Genomic DNA, 19989 nt, shown 5'->3' on the forward strand with positions numbered 1-19989 from the left:
GCATTCCTGGTGTGGATATCACCAGGCTGGGGATTTGTGCCCCCTGCAAGGGCCTGGCCCCCAACAAACAGCAGGCACAGAACATTCCTAGACCCATCTGTGCCCCAGGGCTCCTGTCCCAGCCCACAAGGGTGCTATGTAACTGTAGGCAGGCTGAGCAGTCTTTGTTATGCCTGTGCTGGGAGGCCTGGCATGGCCCCACACCATAACATGGCATGGCATGGCATGGCATGGCATGAGCGGTCACATCCTTCCCCTGCAGGGTGGATCCTGTATAGCAGCAGGGCAGCTATGGGTTTCTGCCAGCCCTTAGGGAAGGGGCGCCAGCTCTTGCCTCTGGCTGCAGTTGTGGGACCCCTTGGAAAAGAGGGGGTCCCTGCAAAAGTCAGCTGGCCCCACAGCAGTGCCTGGGGAGAAACGAGATCACCGCCCCCCACCATCACCACTCTGTGCCCTCTGGCCCCGCAACAGTTAGGGGTGAGTGGGGGTTAGTTGGCATTAGAGGACAGACAAGCAGGCAGGGCGCGAGCCAGGCTGACACCAGCCCCAGTGTACCCCACAGATGGCTCAATGTCCCAGGTGAGCACTGGTGCCTGGCAGAGACGTGAGGCAGAGATAGACCGAGCCAGCCCAAACCCTGCTTCCCAAAGACAATGGCCACCACTGCAGCCCCAGGGCAAAGACACCACGCCGGCCCCGGCCACCACCATATGCCCCCACACCCAACCATGCCCCCCTCCCCACCCACAGCTGGCCCAGTGTGGGCTCGCTTACTCAGTGGCCCCAAGCCACTGCCCACGCACGCCCCATGCAGTGAGGGTGTTACCAGGGTTAGTGAGTAGTGGGAACACTATAGACAGAAGGGGGCCAGTGAGGGAAGAGAGTAACCGAGTGCCTGAGCCTGCCAGTACGTTGCATGGGGCTGGTTGGTTAGGGCTCAACTGCAACCCGGAGACCCTCCGACTGCCTCAGCAAGCCGCTCTCACCGAACTGCCGAAAGGCTGGGCTGGGTCCAGCTGCAGGAAGCAGCATCCTTCTTGGAGGGAGGTCAGCACCCCAACACCACCCCTGACCTATCCTCTCCTCAGGCAGCAGAGGCACTGGCAGGCAGAAACCCCTGGACTTGAACATTTGGGTTCCCAGAAGGTTGAGGTAAAGGTTTGCTGTGCCCCACTGACAGAGGAGGGTCCATGGAGCCCAGCTCTGCATCTCACGCTGTCATGGTGGCTAGCCCGTGCCGCAGCTGAGGGCACATGCTTGCACCTTGATGCTGGAGGAGGGACCTCTCTCAACCCATTGCTCCTAATAGATGCCTTGGACCCCTGGCTACTCCTCAGGCTACCAGGAGGTACCCCTGCGTGGTGGAGTTGGGACCGCCCTGTGACACCACACCATTCACCTGTGCAAGGCCAGCAGTGTGAGGACACAAGAGGCTGAAGGGCCAGAGTCCACAAGTGAGGGGGTGTCCTGGGCCACAGGGACATCTGAAGACAACAAGACCCCCCTGCTCATAGCTCAGTACCCTCCCGTGACTGAGCCAGACCCACCCTGAAAAAGGGACCTGTGCCAGGGAGGGGAAAGGCAGGTGCAGGAGGCACATGGCCCCATACCAGCATGTGGTGAAAGCCTGGTGTGGCCAACAGGCCTCCAGCCCCACAGGCATCTTCTGTCCCAAGGGACAGGGCAGGTCTCTGGCCCTCTCAGACAGAGGAGGCAGAGACCATCAGGCAGAGCGCCAAGAGTGCAGGGGGGTTTTGTCATGGCCTAGCAACCTTGACCATGCCACAGGACAGGGGATGAAGTCTCTTACCGTCTGTGTGGACCCGCATGGCCGAGGCAGTGATGTCGGTCGTCACATTGAAGTAGGGAAGCCATAAATCCTGTGGGAGGCATGAGGAACAAAGAGGATGCCCGTGAGCAGGGCACAGTACAGCAGGGGCATGGACCCACCTAGGGGAGCTGGGGCACCACTCCCACAGGCTCTGTGCTAGGAGGACAGCCCTCCAGAGCGGGAGAACAGCAACACCCCCCCCCACCCCCCCCCCCCACTACCAAGGCGGGGACATAACTCTGGAGCTCCCCCAGCCTCACCCACCTCAATCTGCTTGTCATGGAAGACCTTGTGGATGCTGGTGTTGAAGGCGGAGCCGGAGAACATGGAGGTGATGGGGTAGGTGAGATCCAGCACGGTCTCAAACACCGAGTTCATGCTCTGCAGGAGGAGGTGGCAGCTGGGATTGTGTTGGGTGCCAGGTTCAGGCATAGCCCTGCATGCAGGGTGCAGGCTCCCGGGCCAGCAAGAGGGAGCAGGTGCTTGGAGCCCAAGAGGGGGACTGGGCACGCAGCTGCAGACCAAGGTGGCACCCACAGAGCCGCCCTTGGTCCCCTGTATACATGCCCCAAGCTGCCCTTCTGTGACTCTGGCTCAGGTACATGTTGGAGGCAGCTGCCAAGCCCAGAGATTTCCATATAGAGGCATTGTCTGGATTCCTCCCTGCAACCCACAGGGCTCTGCAATGACTTGAGTGGACAGCCCAGGGCCAAGAGAGAAGCCCTGTGTTCCCAGGCTGGTGGTGACAGCTCCCAGCCTGCAGAATGGACCTAGAGAGGGGCAGGGACAGTGGGACTCTTCCTGCTGTGCTCACCCCAGGGTGCCATGGCCCCCTGCCTCACACTGGAAAAGACAGCAGCCATCATCTTTGCTGGCTGATGGGTGGGCACAGCCCTGCAGCCTATGGCCATGTCCCTTCACACCCCAGTGGCCTTGGGGTAACTGGGGCATCCCAAGGGAAGGGGGAGCCGTTTCCTGTCCCTGCTTTCCTGGGTTGGGCGCATTGTGCCCCTCTGACTTAGTGAACTTGGCCCCCACCCCTTGACTCCTAACCTTAGCCCACTCGCGGGCACGCTGCTTGGTGCGGACGGCACTGCGCTCCTCAGCATACAGGGCCCCAATGAAAGAGCCGATCGAGGTACCCCCGATCAGGTCGATGGGGATCCCTGCCTCCTCCATGGCCTTGATCACCCCAATGTGGGAGCAGCCCCTGCAGGCAGGACGGAGGGGTCAGCTGACTTGGCCTGACCCATGCAGCCCCTAAGCTGGCTGGCTGTGGTCAAGGGCAGCACTCCCAGCATGCACTGCAGCGTCACAGCCCCCACCAATGCCATCTTCCACTCCTACTGGGGGCCCAGACTCCTGCTCCCACTCTGCACATAGGACCCCTTCCCAGCACAGGGCCAGCTTGCCTCCAGGGACAGGAAACCCACAGGAGTCCCCACACCCCCAGGTCCTACCTGGCTCCACCTCCTCCCAGCACCAAGGCGATGGTGTTGCCCGTCAGAACCCGTGCCAGGCGGGAGAAGTCGCTGTGGCGGTCAGCATTTTTCTCAAAGACCTTCTCGTACATCTCCCGCTAAAGGGCCACAAGAGACTGCCTCAGACAGGGGGACAGACCCCTGTAGCCCCTACGCCTATCCATGGCACCAGTGGGGGATCCAGGAGGGGGTAGGGGGGCAGGCGCAGCCCCCTTTGGATTTCTGCTCCACCCAAAGTTTAAAGCCAACTGCCAGTGTGGGGCAGAAGCATTTCTAGTCAGGCAGCGCCAAGAAACTCAATTGACTTTGTGGATCATTATCTTCCTGCCACTGTTAATCTCTCTTCACTCTGCACGTGGTAATGACCCTCTCCTTTTTTTTTTTTTTTTTTTTTTAAAAGATGTTCTTGATGTTCCTCTAATCCATCTATCCTTTTTGCTGCAATTCTGCTGTCTGTTAGCCATTCCTTGTCATGTCGCTGTCCTGTTTCCCAGCCCTACAGACTGCTTTTAGCTCTAGCTAAAGACCTTAACTGTGGTGTGGTCATATTCACTGAGGTGTAGAAAAAACAGACAGTGAAATATTGAAGGCACTATCAAGGGGCATTTATACATATGTTTATCTGCCCCGTAACTCAGAGATCCACCGCTTCAGAACAGACTCAATTAATCAAGCCTGCTCTGCACGCAAGCTGAGGTGAACTATGCTGCCCTGTGCGGGTGCAGTTGTGTAAGTGGTGAAATGCGCTATCAGCACGCAGAAAATGGCGGCAGTGCGCTTTTGAACTAAAGCACCTCTGATGTGTTTTACTTCAAAAGCACACCGCCACCATTTTCTCAGTGCTGACACACATTTCACCACTTACATAACTGCAAGCATTGCAGGACCGGGTGCTTTTCAAAGCACCCAGTGCTGCAGTGCTTGCATGTGTAAAAATGGCCCTGCTCAAGAAGGCCAGATTTTGTTTTATGAATCTGAATAAGAGATGTACATTTAACTATAATGACTACAGGACTGATGCCACAATATCTTTTGACTACGTTTTGCCTAATTTGTTGGGGGGGTTTTTAATGTCATATAACTACTGGAACATGCACTGTATATTTCCTTTGATCTTAAGCTGAATAATATCGTTTCTAGCCCCCTAGTGTATTAGTAAAGCTTCTAGTTTTTCCTTTAGCTAGAGCAAGATACATGTTGGGTTATACATGATGATGCATCACACCGTGTGCACCTCCCTTTTCAAAATCCTAGATATGCCCATGCATGGCACCCCCACCTAACCAACACCCCTCTGGTGCCTGCCCACCCCATCCCACCCCACCCCACCAGGCAGCCAGGCTCATTCACTGAGGCTCAGCAGCTCCATGTAGCCTTGCTAGGACACATCCCAAGCATAGAAACACCCCCATGCTCCAGTGCAAAAGGACCCTCCGCCCCATGCTCAGCCCAGCACTTTGGCACCATGCACCTAATGCCATCGCCAAGCTGGCATCAGTGCCATGGGGGCCAAGCCCTGTCCAGTTAACACCATGGGCAGCCCAGTCCCTTGAAGGGTCTGCAGATCCCCAAAGCCCAGCCCAAGGGCCATAGGGCAAGCGTCCTACCAACTTGCTCGGGCTGCGACGGGAGAAGACACGACGTGGGCACTTGATGTGGAGGTGACCTGAGCACCAGCTGCGCATGTTGAGCCACTCTACGGTGCGAGAGGGGCTGGGCCCATCCTCCCGGTGCAGCAGGACAAGCTGCTTCAAGGCGCGTACGGCTGTGTTCTCCAGCATCTGCTCCAGCTGCAGGGGTAGGAACAGTCATGGGGGTGGTATGGAGTGTGTATCTGGGCATGCAGCCCCCACCCTGCCCCATGCCAGGAGGGAAGCCCAGGACCCTGCTGCCAGCAGGCATGCAGGAGAGGGCCTCACCTCACCCAGCGTGGGCTCCTGGTCACCCAGCCCCACGATGAGGATGCAGTCAGCCTGGCGGATGCAGCGCAAGGTCCAGGGCGTAAGGGTGCAGTCAGTCTGGTATAATACTATGCGGTGGATGTCCTCCTGCTGCGCCAGCCAGCCCGACAGCCGGTATTCCTGGATGCTGCCAGGTAGGGGTCATCAGTGCTCCCTTGGATGTCCCCCCAACACTGGCTGGGGCTAGCCAGACATGCCCACCCTGCCAAGAGGGGTTTCCTCAGGCAGCCCCCATGGCACCCAGCCTGCACCATATGGTCCTGCCCCTGCCCCAGGACTTCGAGGACACCTAGCCCTTCCTCTGTCTGCTGCCCCACCATCCCCAGCTCACGCCATGGCTCCCAGCTCCATACCTGTCCAGCGCCGACAAGCCAAGCCGTGCCCGGATAATGTCACTGGTGAGGAGCAGGGTGGGACCTGGAAGAATTCATGGTACCATCAGCCAGCCCTGCCATGCCTCAGTAGGTGGAAGGAGCTGAGGGTGGGAAGTCAGGGGGGGAGCTGGGCCAACACTCACCGATGGCGTTGAGGGCGTGCTTGAGCTCCAGAGTGAAGGCTGCCATAGGCACATCGTCACACACGGGCAGCACTGCCACTGTTGACAGGTTGCTGGCTGGGTTGGTCAGCTCAGAGCTAGAGGTGACACCCAGGCCGGAGCCTGCAGGCAAAAGAGAGGCAACCTGAGGCCCAGGCTTGGCCCACAGGTGCTCACTGGTTCCCTGTGCCTCCAACCATGCCAGCCTGAGGTGAGAAAGCCTGCCCAATACTTGACCCCCAGCCTCCCCACCCCAAAACCATGCCAGCATGGGGTTGGGGAGCTTGCTGCATCCCTGCCAGCAGCCAGGCTTGGTTGTTGGCGCTGAGCAAGGCCCAATTTAACACTAGTGGCTGCCAAGGCAGTAGGCACCATGCCATCCCCAGCCCCAGCTGGGTTTGCAAGGTGACCCTGGGCTTGGCAGCAGCCACAGCAGGGAAGCACCAGCCCCAACCCATTCCGCTGACAGCAGTCACGAGAGCTGCAGGCTTGAGTCCCAGTGAGGGGCAGGAATATCCTGGCTGCTCTGTGCACATGCACCCTGTGCCCCAACCACAGAGGAAGAGTGGGAGGTTGCCAGGCCCCCCTGCCCTACCTGGGAAAGGCCCGCGCAGCTGCTGCAGGCTCCCAAGGATCTTCTGGCTGAGCAGGTGGATCAGACGGGTCACAACCTTAGGGAAACAGCAGCTGCCCATTAGAGATGGTGAGAAGGGGTGGGAGCTGGAGCACATGGGACCCAAGAGGGTTCCAGCCAGCCCACAGGATCCATCCTGCCCAGCACCAGGAGAAGGGATTGCCCAGGGCCTGTTGACCAGCTCCCCCACCCCTGCAGAGAGCAGGGCACAGCCCAGGTGGCCAAGTGCCTCTTGCACTCCCTGCTGGTGAAATCACAGAGCCAAGGCAGAGCGATGCCAGGTGTGCTCACACCCTCAGATGCCTGGGCAGGGAGGAGCTGCTAGGGCTCAGGTCACAGGAGGCTCACATCATCCTGGCAAGCAGAGCTCTCAGCTGGCTCCCTGGGCACAGCTGGGCCTGACATCCCCAGTGCAGAGGAACAGAAGGGAACTGAACTGCAAGCACCAACCCAGGCTCTAAGAAGGCTGAACTTCTCAATCACCCAATGGCATGAGGGCTCAGGCACCTCCAGCAGCAGATGGGAGCTCTCTAGCCAGCACCCCCTCCCCCTGTATCAGGGCTGAAGCAAGTCCTGGCCCAAGTTCCTCAGGGCTGAACAGCCAGGACACAGGCAGCCAATGCCTCAGGAGAGTTCCAGCGCTTGCCTTGGAAGAGGCCATGATGCCAGAGGTGGAAGGGGCTGCACCTGCTTGCCTAGTACCTGGGGGTATCGGCGCTTGATGTTATTTAGGGTCCCCTCAGGCAGCTTGGCCAGCTCTGTGTCTCTCACAGCATGGACAGTGGTGGCCCGGGGCTGCCGCGTCAGAGCTTCCACCTGGGGGCAGAACACAAGGGCTGCATCAGACAGGCTCCACTGCCCATGCCTCACTCCCTGCCCTCAAGGGGCACAACCCAGGTGTCCTGGCTCCAGCCCCGTTCCTGCTCTCCTCTACCATCTGCAGCCCAGGCCAGGCTGCATCCCAGGAGCAGCCCATTCCTGGCTTGGAGGCAGGTGATAGCAGCAGCATCCTGGGCAGAAGCTCACCACGCCAATGAGGTCCCCACGGCCGTACTCGCCCACCAGCTCCTTCTTGCCAGTGCCCTTCTGGATGACGGAGCGCAGGCGCCCGTTCAACACAATGTAGGTGCAGTCCGACTTGTCGCTCTGCCTAAGAGGGCAGCACGGGCAGGGATCAGGCTGGCAGCACCAGCCCTAGGGCTCCTCTGACCTGGGAAGGCCCTGGCAGCAAGGTGGTTGGACTCCTGCCCTCCCACCCCAACTCTCACCCCAGCACCCAGGAAGAAGGGGCTGGTCCCTCCCTCCCTCCATGGCCAGAACTGGGAGATGCCCTGGGTGCTAGCTGGAAGCAGCCTGGGCAGGTCCCCCCAGGCCAGCCCTACTGCCAGGCCCTCTTCTGCAGGAAGGGCCGAGGCTGTGAGGGAGTTTCCCCACTCTCCCTGCAGGAAAGGGATTAATCAGCACAAGGCAGACAAAACTCTGGGCCAGGCCAGGCCAGGCCAGGCGGGGGTGCAAAAGATAGGTGCTGGTCTCTGGGGAGCCCCCTCACCTGTATAGTGCCCGCCCGGCCTCCACGGCCATCCAGTCAATGGCAAAGTCCATCTGGCGCACGAAGGGCGACATACGTGCAGCCACTGTGTGAGCCACGCTCAGCACCACGCTGGGCTGCTCCCTCATGATCCTGCAAGAGCATGGGGTTGGGGGGGGGTAAGCAAGCCACATGCCCATGGGGTGCCCACCATGCCTGAACTGCGACAGTTCCCACCAGGCACAGAGCCAACCATGGAACGGATGGCGCTGCACATAGCCACAGCCCCCTGGGCAGCAAAGCCCACATGGCCTTGCCCCTCAAGGGGGCCTCAGGGCCCTTCCCCTTTAGGGGCTCTGGTCTGACCCCCACAGGGGCCAAACCTGTGGCAAAAAACACACCCCAGGAAGCAATCAGCTGAGGGGTTCTCACCCCCTAAGCCAGCCCTGCAGCACCAGCTCTACAGGCTCCAGGACCTGGATACATGGCCCATGTCATCACTCAAGGGTAGCACTGGCTATACTCCCAGCCCTGTGGGCTCCTATCCACCTGCTGAAACCAGCTGACCCTGCTTAGCTTGAGAAACCAAGCCACCACTGCTATGGACTGGGTGCTGGGTATGGGGAAGGAGGGTGCAAACCCTGGCCCCGGGAGCATGGGCATGGGAAGGGAGGGCTGCTCACTCATAGAAGTCAGACTTGGAGATCTTAAGGAAGGTGCAGTCACGGTTGGCCTTGATGGTGAAAATGAGAGGCTCGCCGGTGAGCACAGCCAGCTGCCCCACCATCTCGCCAGGCTGCGTCAGGAAGAGGCACACGTCCTCAGCCTTGTCGATCATGCGCTGGTACACATGCAAGCAGCCCCACAGCACGAAGTGCAGGCTCACATCCTGTAGAAGTGGCATCAGCATGGGCACGGCAGGGCCAGCGGAATGCCCATGGCAACACTGGCCCCCTGCCCAAGCCCCTGGCACACAGCTCAGCCCCACAAAGACCCTCCCCCAGCAGTGCCAGAAGCCCTGCAATCAAGGGGAGTGGGACAACCACTGCAGGGACCCCAGAAGATGCTCCCAACCCAGCCCCCAACAAGGGAAGGTAGCATCCACAGTCCCTCATTGCTCTTGGCCCCTACCTGTGTCAGCCTCTAGCCTGCTCCACACACAGCCAGGAGAGAGCAGCTCAGAGCATGGCATGGGTAGCTCCAGGGCCAGGCCAGCTGGCCCAGCCTAGCCTGGAGTGCACAGTAAGGGCCCAAGCCCTGGCACCAGACTTCCCCAATGCCCCAGCCTCTTCCTGGGGCTCCCCACAACAACCTGCCTAGCACCCACCTGGTCCCCCTGGCGGGCAATGATCGTGCCAGCCTTGGCGTGATGCAGCAGCACCCGGTTGTTGAGGAGAGATGGGTCCTAGAAAGAGGACAGCCATGAGCACAGGCCACAACCCTGGGAGCTGGTGGGGAAAGTGTGGGGTGGGGAGGTGCTGGTGCATGCTGGGGCACCCCAGGCCAAGCTGCAGGTGGGGGAGGGTGGGGTTATGGTGGGAGCAGTCAGCACCCAACTTGGGCAGAGCTCTGCCAAATTTACTGAGCTGCCCAATAGGACTGAGCTGAAGCACAGCCCACCCTGCCCTGACCCACTTGTAGGCAGGACTGACCAGAGGCTGAGGTGGGGTGCCCTGGGGTTCTGTTTTGCTGGGGGAGCAAAGGCCCGCCAGACTCCCCACCCCCTGCTGCAACAGGGCTCCAGCCCTCACCTCTATCTTCATGAGCTTGACAAGCTCCCGCTTGGCAGCCTCAAAGATGGCGCTGGTCTGTCTGCCCTGGTAGGGCCCGAAGGGGCAGTCACCACCCACTGAGTCATCCTCGCAGTAGTTGTAATGGTAGACACCAGATGGCTGCTCCTCCACCGTCACCGACTTACGCTCCTTGGGCTCATGGGACATGGACTGTGGGGAGAGAGTGGTTCAGCCTGCTGCAGCAATGGCGCTGGGCCCTGTCACCAGTCACCTGGACCCCAGGGGGCACTACCTCGTGCCCCAAAACCCCCAAACTATGGCCAGCCTCACCTCTTCTAGGGCTCAGTTCCAGCTCCCTCAGCCCTGGGAGCCCAGGTGAGGCTCAAGCCAGCACCAGAGACCTGTGCCAGGCTCCCTCCTGGCCACATGCAGCCTGGCCCAGGTGATGGAGAGGCTGCAGCAACCCCCACCCCCATGCCACCTCCCCAGGCACTGCGCCCTCACACTGTCTGTGAAGACCCCCTGGCCCAGGCCCACTGTCCTCTGCCCCTTGAGGGAGGTGGAGAGGTCAGTCCAGCTTTGTGCAGGTGCCAGGCCCAAAGCCGGACTCTGGTGGGAGTGGGGGTCAGGCCTCCAGCACATACACGGGAGAAGGTGGCCAGAGTGCCAGTGCTGTCCTCCTGCAGTGACACCGAAATCCTGCCGCGCTCATAGGCCATGTCAAAGTCCGAGCGGGGACCCCGCTGGATGCCTGCAGGGAAGGGCCAGAGAGGGCTCAGTGCAGGGCTTGCTGGGGCCTGCCCGAGCCAGACTTGGTCACGGTGCCCTCAGCTGCCTTCCCCCTGCAAGCAGGACCTGTTCCCACTTCGACTGCTGGACCTGACCCCCACAAAACACCCCTCCCACAGGCTAGGGCAGGTCCTAAAAGTTCTGCCCAGAGCTCCCCTCCTTGCCCCCACAAGACGACCCATCCCCTACCCTGGAGGACCCCCGACATACCTGAGATGTCAACAGGCATTGAGATGCAGCGGCTCAGCAGCGGTGGCGTGGAGGCGTCCAGGGCCACCACCTTCAGCGGATCAGCTGTGGGGTGACAGACAGTATCACCAGTCCCTTGCAGGGCTCAGACTGGGCACTCATGGCTAGGCTGTCTCCAGAGCTGCAGGAAGAGCTCCATAGGCACTGCAGCTCTGGGGGAGGTGAGGCAGGGAAGCTGGCCCTATGTCCTTCCACCTCCCCAGGCAGCTGTCCCATCCTGACTTGCATGGCTGCCTGGAGCCCCAGTACTCCTTCACCCAGGCGGGCGTCCTTACCCAAGTCTTTGCCAGCAGGGTCAGACTGGCGCCCAGCACTCTCCTTGGAGTCGTCAACGGAAGTGGTGCTGGCCACGCGCTTGCTGTGCCGGATGGGGCTAGTGCGCGTGGTGTGGCTGGGCTGGGTAAAGAGCCGCAGTGGTTGCATGTCCTAAGCACAAAAATGCCAATGTCACCATGGCAGGGCCACAGGGGGACAGACAGATGGACACATGGGGCTCAAGGATAGAAGGCGCAAGGAGCATACTCTGCCCTCCCATGCCATGAACCCAGAGTAGCACCAACCTGGGAATGGGGTGGGGTAGGAGCCACAAGAGTCCTCACCCCTGGGGCAGATGGCCCGCGGCCCAGCACAGAGAGCTGCGCAGCATGTCAAGGGGCAACTCCCATCTCTGGCCATAGAGTGCTAATTTCCAGAGTCTTTGAGCCCCTGCCAAGCCACGTGGGAAGGGTGACCTCCCCACATGCTTATGGGCAGCAAGCATAGCAGCCAGTACTGGCATCACTGGGCTCGGGCAACAAGACAGGTGGGGAACCCTCCCTCTGCACCAAGTCAGAGCCACCCCCACCCTACAGGACAAGCTGCCCTTGGCAGCATGGGACAGGCTGGGCTCTGGCTCCATCCACAGCTGGAAGCTAAGCCTGTAAGCCACAGATACACCACAGCTGGAAGCTAAGCAGAGCCTGTTGACAGCACATGGAGCTGCTGGAGTGGGGAGACACCCCTGCCGCCCCAATCAGGGATTTTTTCAGGCATGGGGCTTGAAGTGGGGGCAGGGAGGGGGTACTGGGCAGGGCTGGGCTCTGGGCTGTGGTACAGCCAGCACTCACGTGACTGAAGAGCTCGTTCGTCAGCCCCAGGTAGTTGTGCAGGGCCAGGAAGGTGACTCGCTGCAGACGCACCATGATGATCTGCCAGAGAGGGATGGGCCATGAGTACCCACAGCTATGGCTCAGGAGAAGAGCAGGAGGCTCAGCCCACAGACTCTGCCCTGCAGGTCTAGCTCTGGTTGCAGTGCCTGGCACTCTGAACGCCCTGTAATTCCAGCACTTCTGGCTGGGGTCAAGGAAGCCCATGCACTAGGCCTGGGGCTTCTTTGTGCCCACCCCTCCACATAGCCCTGGCTCCCTCACCTGTACAACGCGCACCAGGCTCTCTGGGTACTTCTCAAAGACAGCTGAGAAGGCCTCAACTGGCAGCCGCAGCACTGTGGCATCCTCAGCCGCTCGCGCAGACACCGTCCGGTATGGTCGCTGGTGCCCCTTCAAGAATCAAGCACCGGGGGCACCCCCATCAGACTACACCAGGGGCCCCCAGACACCCCCTACCTGAAAGAGAGCAACCAGGCAATCTGGGAGACCCCATTGTTTAAGGCTCCTAGTGCTGCAGGTAGCACATCGTTGGCCTATGAGGGACCTTTTTATGTGGGCAAGCCCACTAAATTAAAAAAGGCCACCAGTTATGGGCAGTGAGAGAGGAAAGGAAAAAAAAAAAGGTTCCAATTAACTAAGGGGGCAAAAAAAGTGACAAAAGGGAATGTGTTTTGACCCTCTGACCCACTAACAAGTGCACCCTAAGGGGACACCAAGCAGAGCACCCCAAACAGTGCGTACTGACTCTCAAAGACAGCTAAAGAGCTGGCGGCCATTGCCCAGTGGTGCTCTGCTTGGAGACGGGACTGGACGAAACCCAGGAATATGGCCCCACAGTCTCCAGGGACCCTCCCAACCAGTCTCCTTCCTGATATAGCACATCATTGGCACTGAGCCACCAGTCAGGCTGGCATTGCCAGGCTCTATGGAGGGAGGGGGAACTCCTCCTGGTACTGGGGCCATGACTGTGGGAAGGTGAGCAGGGCAGTGCTGTCACCAGCAGGGAGTGTGCCATAAACCTGTCCTGAGGGGAAGTGCTGGACAGGCTCACATATAGGAGCAGAGAACCAGGGCTGGAGTCAGGAGGTTTGTGGGGCAGGAGCAAAGGGCAGAGCAGGGCAGAGGGCAGAGCTTATGCAATGCATCAGGTATCATTAATGGTATCAATGCATCAGGTATCAATAATGAACATGCCCATCTCTCCAGTGCAGGGAGCTGTCTGAGGGCTGGGAGCAGCCACATGGTGGGGTTGAGGGGTGCTACCGTGATGACGTCAAGGATGCTGAGCAGGCTGTGCACGCTGTCACCTGGGAACACCTCCTTCATGATGGTCTCCTTCCCATCCTGCAACAGTCCACAGTCAGGGAGCCCTCATGTTCCCCCAGCCCACAGCAGCACCCAGGGCAGCTGCAGCACCAGCCCTAAGATGCCCTGTGGTAGCAGCCGCCCCCCCCTCCCTGCCCAGATCCACTGTCACAGAGCTGTGGGCTCACTGGCTCAGTGAGGAAGACCTCCAGCTTGCCATCCTGCACCACGTAGATGCTGCTGTCGGGCTGGCCAGGCCGGAAGACGAACTCGCCCTGCTGGAACTGCTGGAAGACCATGTGCTTGCACAACTCCAGAAACAGCGGCTTCTCAAAGTGGCCCAGCACCCTGCAGGGATGACCAACCAGTCAGGCAGGCAGTGCCAAGTCCTGTGGGGAGCAGCTTCTGACACAGCCTGTCAGCCACAAGGCAGGTAGGCCTATTTGTTAATCGTCCAGGCCATGGGTCATGGCCCACTGCATTACTTAGTGTCCCCCACTAGTTGGGGGCCAATGGAAGACAAAAAACAACTGATTACTGGGGACAAAAAAAGACAAAAGGGAACATGCATGCGAGTCAGAGCGTCAAAACAAGTGTGCCCCCAGGGGACACAGAACAGAGCGCCCCAGACAGTGCCCACCAACTCTCAAATGTATCTAGACAGCTGGCAGCTACTGCCCAGGAGTGCTCTGCCTGGGGATGGGACCGAAGAAAGCCCAGGAAAACGGCCCCACAGTCCTCAGGGACCTTCCCGGCAACACAGATAGAAAACTTGGCCAGAGCCAGGAGGAGGCTGACCAGGAGGTCCCAGGCTTTGGTGGGGTCACGGATGTAGGAGGCATCCCAAGACCCACCCCTGAGGAGCCCCCAGGCCACTGCCAGCTGAAGTCATGGACAGAGCAGGCCTGTAGAAGGCAGGCAAGCCCTGACCTGGGGCCTGCAGAGATACCACAGTGCAGCCCCCACCTAGCTTCCCCACTCAGGCAGCCAGCTCACTCAGGGATCAGCATTTCAGCTCTCAGGTCCCAAACTCCCTGCTTTCTGGAGAACGCCCTCTGGTGACAGACCCGACTCCAGACCTGTACAGACCCCTACGGAAAAGCTCTCCTCGGCCCCTGTCTGGAGCTTGTGTCTGTAGCTGGGGGCCCCAGGACCTCCCTGAGGAGTGCAGCACCCAGCAGGGAGGTGGCAATGCTGCTGGTGCTCCCTATACCCCGATCAGGGGCTTAGCTTACCACAAACCTCCTACCCCCAGAGCCCACTGTGCTGCTTCTAGAAGCAGATACCGGGGGGGGGGGCGGGGTTTGGAAGATACAGATACAGCCACAACCACAGCCCCTCACCCCCAGCAACGCCACCCATCAGGGAGCCTGCACCTGACCCTGAACAGCAGCCAGCAAGCTAGACAGAGTGGCTGGGGCTGGGACGGGCACCCACACTCTACACTGTCAGATCCCAGTGCCCACTCCCACTCAACAGGCTCCAACCCCCTCAAGCTGCAGCAATGGGCATGAGGCAACAGTGCCATCTGGTGCTGCACCTGTGCCCCCAATCCAGGTGCTCTGGGGAATCTCAGCAAGTCTCCCATCCATACTTGGCACTGGCTAGACTCCATGTAGCTGGGGAGACAGGCTGGGCTCCCAGCATGGGTTGGGGTCCCTGCCTGAGACACTCACCGGACATTCTTCAGCATGTAGAGCACCTCAGAGGGCAGGTGGGAGTTGGCCACATCAAACTCAGTCAGGTCAGCCTCCAGCACTGAGGGTGGAGGCTCCTTCAGCTGCAGTGTAGGCAGCTCTTTCTTGATGCGCAGGAATCTAGATTCAGGAGTGGGTGGGGGAGCAGGATGGGCTGGAGGCCAAGAGCCCACAGGGTACCAAAGGGCAGAAGCCCAAGGGCCCAGGCCAGCCCTCTCCCCAGCACAGAGGGCCACAGCAGCACATCTCACCTGTCTGGGTCATGCCAGAGCCCCTCCACAGCTCCTCTGCCAGCTGCAGCCTCCTCTCAGCAGCTGGGCTGGGCCCTGGGGTGCCACTCTCCCCCTCCCCAGCCCCCACAACCTGCAGCCAAGCCAATGCTGACCGCCTCATATGCCAAGGGCAAAGGGAGCTCTTACTTCTTGGCAATGTTCAGCATCTTCAGCTTCTTCTTCATGCGGGGCCGGGACGTGCTAGAGATAGTTGTATCCACGAGGGACGAGGTGGACTGGGACACCTGCCCAGAGAGGCCAGGGTGAACCATGATGACTGGGACCTCATGACAGTCCCTGCCTAGTGCCAGGCCCTAAGCAGAAGCCAGAGCAGCTGCCCCTTCCCATTGTGACCCCCGTCCTCTCTCCAGAGCAGCAGGCAGTACAGCAAAGGGGGAGGCGGGATCTGTGGACTCCTTCCAAGGACCACACAGGAAGGCACTCTGCTCACATCTGGGGCTGTGGAGCCCATGTCATCCTCTCCTGCTACTGGCCCGCCCACTGCTGCTACTGACTTGGGCTGCAGAGCTGCACTTTCCCACTGCTCCCAGTCTGTGCCACTTTGGCTTGTTCCAACCAGCTCCAGGGAGATCCCCCTGCAGCCAGGCCCACCCAATGCCCCCAGCCTGGATCTGAGCCAGCCCTACCCTAGCCCATTGCTTGGCAGGCTGCCCTCCCCTGGACCAGAGGCCTAGATGGGTGCCAGCTGCCAGCTAGCCAGGTTCCCAGGCATGCAGGACAGAGGGCTGCACTCCATACCAGCCAGCTGTTCCCAGCAATGCCCTGCCATAACCATGAAACCAGGACCCAGCCCTGGAGCTGCAGGCCCCAGGTATCCCACCACCTGCTTCAGTCATGAAACGACACAAGGGAGCAGCAGCCATGAGCAGAAGATACTAGGCCCTGGCAGGGTGAGGGGCTGGATACTAGCACCCAGCACCATCATCGCACCTCAGAGCTCAGGGCCTGTGTGCACTGCCAGTGTCTGTTCAACCAGGAAGGCAGCCCCAAGACACCACAGGCTGGGCAGCAGGAGACAGTGCCAAGGCCATGACCCTTGGACAGGGCACAAGGCAGTGCACCCAGAGACATCAGCCACATGGAGTGGTCATCAGGGTGAGGTCAAGGGCAAAGGGAAGCAAGTGGAGAGTCCCCATTTCCCTCTGGTACCTTGCGCATTATCTTGCGCCCATAGAAGAGCATCTTGTCCCGTTTACGGAATCGGTACTTGGGTGTCTCCTGAGCTGGAACCTCTAGAGAGAACAGGGACACAAGGGGTTAATGGTGCTGGGAGCCAGGATGCAGTGGGCTCCCTCTTGCAAGGGGCAGATCCTGCCCCACCCCAGCCTGCTGCTCCCTGCCCAAGGAGGAGAGGCAAAGGTCAAGAGATGAAGCACAGCAGCTTCATCTCCTCTCCCAGCCTAGGGCCCTGCCCACCCCACCCCACTCCAAGGACTCCAGGAGCTCCATGCCCTTCCCAGTCAATCCCAGGTCCCTCCTGCTGGGGAAACTAAGTCACAGCAAACCAAAAGGCCTGGCCCCAGAGCAGGCAGCCGGGTACAGGGGGAGAACCCTGGCATACTGACTGCCAACCCCCACACTAACCAATAAGCCCATGGACTGCCCAGGCAGGAGTTGATACCCCCCACCCCAACACTCACTGGAGAGGCTATCAAGAGCACCATGCTGGGGCTGCCCCAGTGCTCAGGTGGCACTTACTCTTGAGGCGCAGCCGGCGAACCAGTACAAGGAACAAGGTGGCGATAAGCAACACAGACAGGCTGACCCCAATCATGACCCCCAGCACCTGCAGGAAGAGAGATGCTGACGATGGGACCACAGCTGTTAGATAGCAGGACAGGGCAGAGCTGATGAAAAATGCCATGACTCTGCCTATGGGCACTGCTCCCAGGCTGGGAGCAGGGACCTGCACAGGCCACGCTCCCACAGCACCAGGCAGAGGCTACACACAGAGCAGGGCACCAGCTGCTTGCCCAGTCCCACACTTGGTACCACCCCCCCAGCTCCTCCTCAGAGGGGCTGGAGTGCACACAGCCCCAGACAGCTGGGAGAACCTCAAAACGAAATCCCCTCCCAGCCCCAGGGCCCAGCTGCACCCTGTGCATGACCTGGAGCCCCAGCACCAGCCTCTGGCACCACCAGCACTGGAGAGACACAGGGGCTAGGCACTGGGCCTCAGAGACAATTCCCTGGGAGGAGGGGGCCCAAAACCTCCAGGAGGAACTCAGACCAGGCTGCAACAGAAGGAAGATCAGTGCCCACCTGGAGCTCCCCCAGAACAGTCCCACCAGCCTTGCAGCTCTGCTCTGCTCTGCTGGGAGAAGACAACCCTTGGACGACCCCCTGCCTGGCTCTACATGCCCCCAGTGAGAGGCTCCTGGGGCTCTGGCTGCCACATTGACCCCTGGTCCTGGGTCCTGCTAGCTGCCCCATCCCCACTCACCATGCTGGTCTGCAACTGGTCCTCCACAAGGTACCTGATGCTGGGCAGCATGGCTGTCAGGGCCGTGTCCTGTGGGGAAGAACAGAGCAGGCCTGAGCACCCCAGGCAGGGCCGGCACTGCCTACAGGGCCTGTAGCCCCCAGACTCTTCCACTCCAAGCCTCCCATCACCTGCCACCCTTCCCAGGGTGTTCCCTCCCCCATCTTGCTGGGCTGCCATGCAGCACAAGGAGGGACTGCTACCCCCTGCTGGTGCACAGACCCCTCTGGACTCCTCCAGCAGTGCTCAACCCAGCCACTGTCTGGATCAGACAAAGGCACAGCCAGCCCCTGCCTGACTGGAGGAGGGGTGTCTCCTGACCAGGCCACAATGAGCTGCAATGGGCCAAACACTTGCTGGGAGAACTGTGCTTTTGAGGAGACAACCAGGAAGCCCCGGGGTGGGGGAGGGCGGCAGGGTCCTGCAAGCCAACGCACCCTCCCCCCATCCCGCAAGACAGGCTGCTGGTAGGTCATCTCCATGCAAGGAGAGGCTGTAGGAGCTGGGTATGTCCAGCTTACAGAAGAGGTGCTTAAGAGGGGACATGATAGCAGTCTGCAAATACCCGAGAGGCTGCCAGAAAGAGAAGGGAAAGCACCTTTTCTCTTGCTGCAGAAGAGGACATGGACCAATAAACTGAAGTCACAGCAAAGTAAATTTAGATTGGATATCAGGAAAAACTTCTTCACTGTTAGAGCAGGGAGGCAGTGGAACAGACACCCAAGGAAGCTGTGGACTCCCTGTCACTGGAGATGTTCAAGAAGAGGTTGGGCTGGCACTGCTTGGAGATGCTCTAGGCACAGCTATGCCCAGGTTCTACAGTGGGGTTTACCAGCCTTCTGGGCTTTGCTGATTGCCACATAGGGCTGGTTACCACATGGAACTTCCCCTCCCTTGCTGCTATGTGCGTTAGAGTTTTTCTTAAGCCTTCCTCAGAAGCATTGGGTATTGGCTGCAGTTCAGGCTGGGGGTTGCGACTAAGCTGTGCCTCTGCACCTGCTGCAACTTGAACCCAGAGGCTCCTGGCTAGAGGGTCTTGCCCCTTTGCTCGGGGCCAGACCAATGCCATCTTTGGGGCCAGGAAGAAATTTTACAGCCTGCTCAGATTGATATGGACTGGGGGAGCAGGGGTTGTCTTCTATAGCAAAGGGTGTAGCCTCTTCCTGGGATCTCTTGAGCATATATTAACAAGCCTCACAGTAGCAGAACATTGGCCACTGTTGTCTCCATTTTCCTTGTGGCAGGTCTGGATGCTGCGCTTTGTGGTTGTGCGGCAGTGCTGACTATGTAGTTTTAGTAGCAGATTATACAAGGATTTGCTTAGGATGAGGCTGGTCCTGCCTCAGGCAGGGAGATGGACTAGATGCAACCCCCACCGGTCCCTTCCAATCCTACTCCTCCAGGATCTCCTGGGCCCTTCTTGGAGGCCATGTGCAGCAAGAAGGGCCCTTCCAGGTCAGAGCACAGCCCCTGTTGTCATAGCCAGCACATCCCACCCCTCAGCAAGAGAGGCAGACAGCCTGGGGGTTTAGCATGTAAGCCCTGCTTGAGGGGCCATGAACGCACCTGCTCCGATGGGCACAGATCTGCCTCCAGCATCCAGCTTGAACCTGCTCCTGGGCCATTCACCCCATAAATCCTGTGCAAGCACAGCCCCTGCACAGACACAGTAGCCTAGCCCTCTCACACCTTGCTGTGCACAGCTAGACAAGCCCAGTTTTGCTCCTCGACTCCAACAGGTTCTCCATTTCCCTGTCCACCCCCACGTCCCTTCTCCATCCCTGCACCAGTTTGGCAACTCACTGGAGACTTGTAAAATGACACTGACACATCCCTAAAAGCGCCTTCCTTAACATGCCCTGGAGTTGCATTGGTCAGGTGGAGCCTGCCTGCTACTCCTGTAGTTTGCTCCTCCCCTACATGTTCCACTGCTGAGCTCCCAGAGGCTCCCCCCCCGCCTCCCCCAAAAGCACAGCTGCACTCCTGGAACCACTGGATTTCACCCTATTCCTTCTACATTGGTCCAAGGTTACTCAGCCCTGCTTGTGGGATATTCAGATGCTCTTCCTAACCACGCCTCAGGTGCTGTATTTCACTGGCACACAAGCTGCTTGATCCAAGACACTGGGCTCCCAGACTGACCCTCAAAGAGCTTCAGCACCACACACCCCTGCCCATCAGCTAGTGCCAGACCCACCTGATGCCTCTCCTACTGCCCCCACCAGGTCTGGCCACCTCCCCCGGGGCCCTGCCCTGACAGCCAGAGAGAGGGAGCAAGAGAGGTTGCTGTCTGAGAACAATCGGGGAGAGCTGGGTACCATCT

At 59.7% G+C, this 19989-nt stretch overlaps 1 protein-coding gene across 5 annotated transcripts in view; it reads right to left on the reverse strand.

The window, feature by feature from the left end:
• PNPLA6 (patatin like phospholipase domain containing 6) overlaps nucleotides 1-19989 on the reverse strand; it is a 34676-nt gene that overhangs the window by 7987 nt on the left and 6700 nt on the right. For all 5 annotated transcript variants that reach the window (XM_025191813.1, XM_025191815.1, XM_025191814.1 and 2 more), the window contains exons 3-29: nucleotides 17628-17696; nucleotides 16883-16970; nucleotides 16334-16416; nucleotides 15311-15408; nucleotides 14871-15011; nucleotides 13383-13542; nucleotides 13153-13233; nucleotides 12151-12279; nucleotides 11848-11928; nucleotides 11017-11167; nucleotides 10703-10786; nucleotides 10348-10454; nucleotides 9722-9913; nucleotides 9298-9375; nucleotides 8654-8859; nucleotides 7992-8123; nucleotides 7469-7592; nucleotides 7145-7258; nucleotides 6404-6479; nucleotides 5791-5931; nucleotides 5627-5690; nucleotides 5232-5400; nucleotides 4920-5102; nucleotides 3292-3410; nucleotides 2885-3041; nucleotides 2096-2212; nucleotides 1811-1880 (exon numbers count right to left, since the gene is read on the reverse strand). In XM_025191813.1, coding sequence (XP_025047598.1) covers nucleotides 1811-1880; nucleotides 2096-2212; nucleotides 2885-3041; nucleotides 3292-3410; nucleotides 4920-5102; nucleotides 5232-5400; nucleotides 5627-5690; nucleotides 5791-5931; nucleotides 6404-6479; nucleotides 7145-7258; nucleotides 7469-7592; nucleotides 7992-8123; nucleotides 8654-8859; nucleotides 9298-9375; nucleotides 9722-9913; nucleotides 10348-10454; nucleotides 10703-10786; nucleotides 11017-11167; nucleotides 11848-11928; nucleotides 12151-12279; nucleotides 13153-13233; nucleotides 13383-13542; nucleotides 14871-15011; nucleotides 15311-15408; nucleotides 16334-16416; nucleotides 16883-16970; nucleotides 17628-17696 — 3214 coding nt within the window. The remainder of the gene's footprint in view (nucleotides 1-1810; nucleotides 1881-2095; nucleotides 2213-2884; nucleotides 3042-3291; nucleotides 3411-4919; nucleotides 5103-5231; nucleotides 5401-5626; nucleotides 5691-5790; nucleotides 5932-6403; nucleotides 6480-7144; nucleotides 7259-7468; nucleotides 7593-7991; nucleotides 8124-8653; nucleotides 8860-9297; nucleotides 9376-9721; nucleotides 9914-10347; nucleotides 10455-10702; nucleotides 10787-11016; nucleotides 11168-11847; nucleotides 11929-12150; nucleotides 12280-13152; nucleotides 13234-13382; nucleotides 13543-14870; nucleotides 15012-15310; nucleotides 15409-16333; nucleotides 16417-16882; nucleotides 16971-17627; nucleotides 17697-19989) is intronic.

Source organism: Alligator sinensis, unplaced genomic scaffold (assembly GCF_000455745.1).
Source record: "Alligator sinensis unplaced genomic scaffold, ASM45574v1 scaffold909_1, whole genome shotgun sequence".
In the NCBI taxonomy this organism is placed as follows: domain Eukaryota; kingdom Metazoa; phylum Chordata; order Crocodylia; family Alligatoridae; genus Alligator; species Alligator sinensis.